At 37.1% G+C, this 3,025-nt stretch overlaps 1 protein-coding gene across 2 annotated transcripts; it reads left to right on the top strand.

Annotated features, from left to right (window-relative positions):
- The first annotated feature begins 359 nt into the window (after positions 1–359).
- Positions 360–2,104, top strand: LOC145482521 (barH-like 2 homeobox protein). Of its 2 annotated transcripts, XM_081461129.1 has the most exons (3): positions 360–819; positions 1,299–1,503; positions 1,605–2,104. In XM_081461129.1, exons 2-3 carry the CDS (start codon positions 1,311–1,313, stop codon positions 2,021–2,023), a joined length of 612 nt encoding a protein of 203 aa, XP_081317255.1. In that variant the 5' UTR covers positions 360–819; positions 1,299–1,310; the 3' UTR covers positions 2,024–2,104. The 2 variants fall into 2 exon arrangements, with proteins under 2 accessions (XP_081317255.1, XP_081317249.1); XM_081461123.1 differs by lacking the exon at positions 360–819 and having other exon boundaries at positions 1,209–1,503.
- Positions 2,105–3,025: the final 921 nt, after the last annotated feature.

The raw sequence follows: 3,025 nt of genomic DNA, 5'->3' as shown, positions 1-3,025 counted from the left end.
AAAAATAAGACGATTTCTCGATAGGAGCCATTTAGGTATTTCCGCCAATAAATTAACCGCACATTTTAGCTTCAATGTAGATTAAAGTTTCAGCACTTAGGGCCATTTGTCAGAGGAACCAAGTTGGTCATGCGACAAGACCACATTGTAACTAGATATGCTTATCAGTGGATCAACGCCGCTAACCCTGAAAAGAAGCCATTAACTAAAAACCCTAAATCGATGACTAATTCCGAAACAAGAGGCAATCTGCCCATTACTAGATTTATAGTAGATTAATGTCTAATGATTTAAAAGTATCTTATAGAATTGAAAGTCGCTTTAACTGCTCTTTATTTGATCGTTTGCCTTAGCTTTGTTATAGTATTAAAACATGTGGCTTACGGGCGTGCACGTCTTGAAAGATTGGCCCTCGGGCTAAATTAAAATGTTGGTTTTGTTTATGTTTGGATAATATCCATCTTCACCGGAATGTTCGATGAAGTGGGTCTGTTAGAGAGGTAACGGGGTGTTGAAGATGTGCGACGTTGATGCATGGAAGGGTGCGCCTTCTTACTCCCTGAATTTAACTTTGTTTAACCCTTCAGCATAGCTCGCCGACTTGAAAATCTTTTCTCCTCAGGATATAATTGAGTATAAATATGGTGAATACTTTCACAGCAAGATATTTTCCGTCGCATTAGATCATATATATTTTAATTTGTTACAACGTGCATTCAATTATTTCGCCCATTGTGTCAAAGTTAGCTTTTTTGGGAAATTCTGCTTCACTTCCCAAAATTTAACTGAGTGCGAGATAGGCTGCCAACGTCGCAAAAGGTAAGTAAGACATTTCTAAATTTGTAAGTAAATCGAATGCTATCTTAATTTTCTTGAACAGAGAACAAATTTCCTTTATTGGTTATCTCTGAGACTCTCATTCCATTTGATTTAATATTTTTGAGGGACGTAAAACGTTAATTTGACGAAACCCAAGGGTCTAAAATATTTGCCTTCACTTTTAGAGCAAAGAGGTTTCTTATCATGCTAATAAATCTCTTCTTGTGTGTCCGTGTCAAATGATGATTTAACTGGTCTTAGATCAAGCTGAGATAAAGCTAAGCAACTCTAGTATGGATGGTTTATCGTAATGCTTTAAGACAGTTTAATCTTATCCGGTGCTGCTTGGATTATTAACCTTGATAAGTCATAGCCTGAGAACTATTGGTACCGATCTCTGGTGTAGGTTCATATATTGTAATAGATGATACCATCCTGACCCGGTTTAATTAACTTGTCTATGATACTTTATTTTGTAGTCATTATCTGAAATGTTGGAACCGGCTAATTCTGCCAATTTCACTATCGCCGCATTGTTGGGCTCGGCAAGGCCACAGCAAGAACTGATAAGGGAATCAACAGTATTTCACGATCAGAGTCTCCACGGACCAACAGATCACCGCAGTGGTTTTCGTTCAATGATAGAAAGTGACGAGGAAGACGATCAGGAAACTGGCATCCAAGGTAAAACTCTGATTTAATTTCATGTTTAAACTGATATCATTTGCTGCCGTTTCAAAACATTTTCAATTGACCGCATTTTAGCTGCCTCGATTACTTGACAGATAACCGGAATGCGGTGACCAAAGAAGAAGATATTCGGGACTCAAAAAGCACCAGAAAGTCGGCCAAAACAAGAAGGAAAAGAACAGCGTTTACAAGTTTTCAGTTGAAATGTCTCGAGGAAAAATTTATGATGAATAAGTATCTCACCATTGCTGAGAGGGATATGCTGGCAAAGTCTCTTCAACTCAGCAACAAACAAGTCAAAACGTGGTTTCAAAATCGTCGTACCAAGTGGAAAAGAGAAAATGTCGGAGAAGCGATTCACTTGGCTTATGAAATACAAAGAAGCAGTATTGGACCTTATCACCCTTCTTGGGTTCCTATTTGTCACTGCCCACCGCCTCCCCCAATCTACAGAATGAACACAATGTACTCTTGTCCACCACCAGCATTTATTCCACCTCATGGAGCTCAATAATTTGTAGCTGACAAAAAAAAAACAGCACGTGTATGTTTCCTTGTGTTTTGTTTCTATAGTTTGGAATTTGTAGTGTATATAGAGTCGAACAAATAGTATAGAACTCACTTAAGGATTGCCACTGTAAGTGTTTGTTTCTTTGCTTCTTTGTGTGTTCGTTTGGTCGTTTGTTGGTTGGTTTGTAAATAAACTAAAACTGACGTTTAATAGCGAAATGCTAAAAGGAAGAGTGTGTTATTAATTATTTTCAGTGGTAAATTGTTCAGTAATCAATAACTGTCAGAAAACTTAACAGTGTGTTGTAGATGCTGTTTGTATTGAAATTCAGCTGAAGGAATTGTTAAAAATACTGAACGTGATCCCGGTATTGAAGAGATGGTTATACTCATTGCAAGACTAAATTGTATATGGAATAAATGACGAGAGTAAGTGTAGCACCAGCTTTCGACCGGGTTATTCGCAAAAGGAGTGAATTAAGTCTTAACTTCATTACTGTCCTAACTGTGCTTCGGTCTGGTCACGCCTTATTTATGAACTGCTAAATAGTTAACCATGCCATTCCTACAAGTATTCGCACGAGTATTCCTAGAAGTGACCTTTACCGTCCTCAGTCATATCCAGTACTTTTCAAACATTTTTGGCATTAGTGTAGATATACAAGCGAGATTTTTACAATTATCATTACAGTCTTTCGCATTTTATAGCAAAGATAATGCTTCTCTTTAACTGATCTGAGTTGAAATAAACTTAAGTTATGTATATTAATTGTTAATCAGCCTGATAAATAAATCACTTGAAAATGTCCTATCTTGCTACTACTACTTTCCTCTTGTAACTGAAGATAGGTGTGTTCTTGTTCAAGTTCCCGATAACTAAAATATAAACCCTATAGCTTAGGAGGTAAAATAACATCAGTTGTATACAAATTGTAGGTCTTTTCCACGGCAATGTTGTTTTTTCATTTACTCTCAATGAGCAGTATCGTTGCTTTTCTCATCCCCT

Source organism: Orbicella franksi, chromosome 1, assembly GCF_964199315.1.
Source record: "Orbicella franksi chromosome 1, jaOrbFran1.1, whole genome shotgun sequence".
Lineage (NCBI taxonomy): Eukaryota > Metazoa > Cnidaria > Anthozoa > Scleractinia > Merulinidae > Orbicella > Orbicella franksi.
This window is presented reverse-complemented; position numbering and strand designations above follow the sequence as displayed.

What these genes read in the sequence shown, in the direction of transcription:
- LOC145482521 (XM_081461129.1), top strand. Translation starts at nt 1,311, where the DNA reads ATGTTGGAACCGGCTAATTCTGCCAATTTCACTATCGCCGCATTGTTG. An exon ending in TCAGGAAACTGGCATCCAAG is followed by an intron (nt 1,504 to 1,604) that starts GTAAAACTCTGA and finishes ATTACTTGACAG; the next exon opens with ATAACCGGAATGCGGTGACC.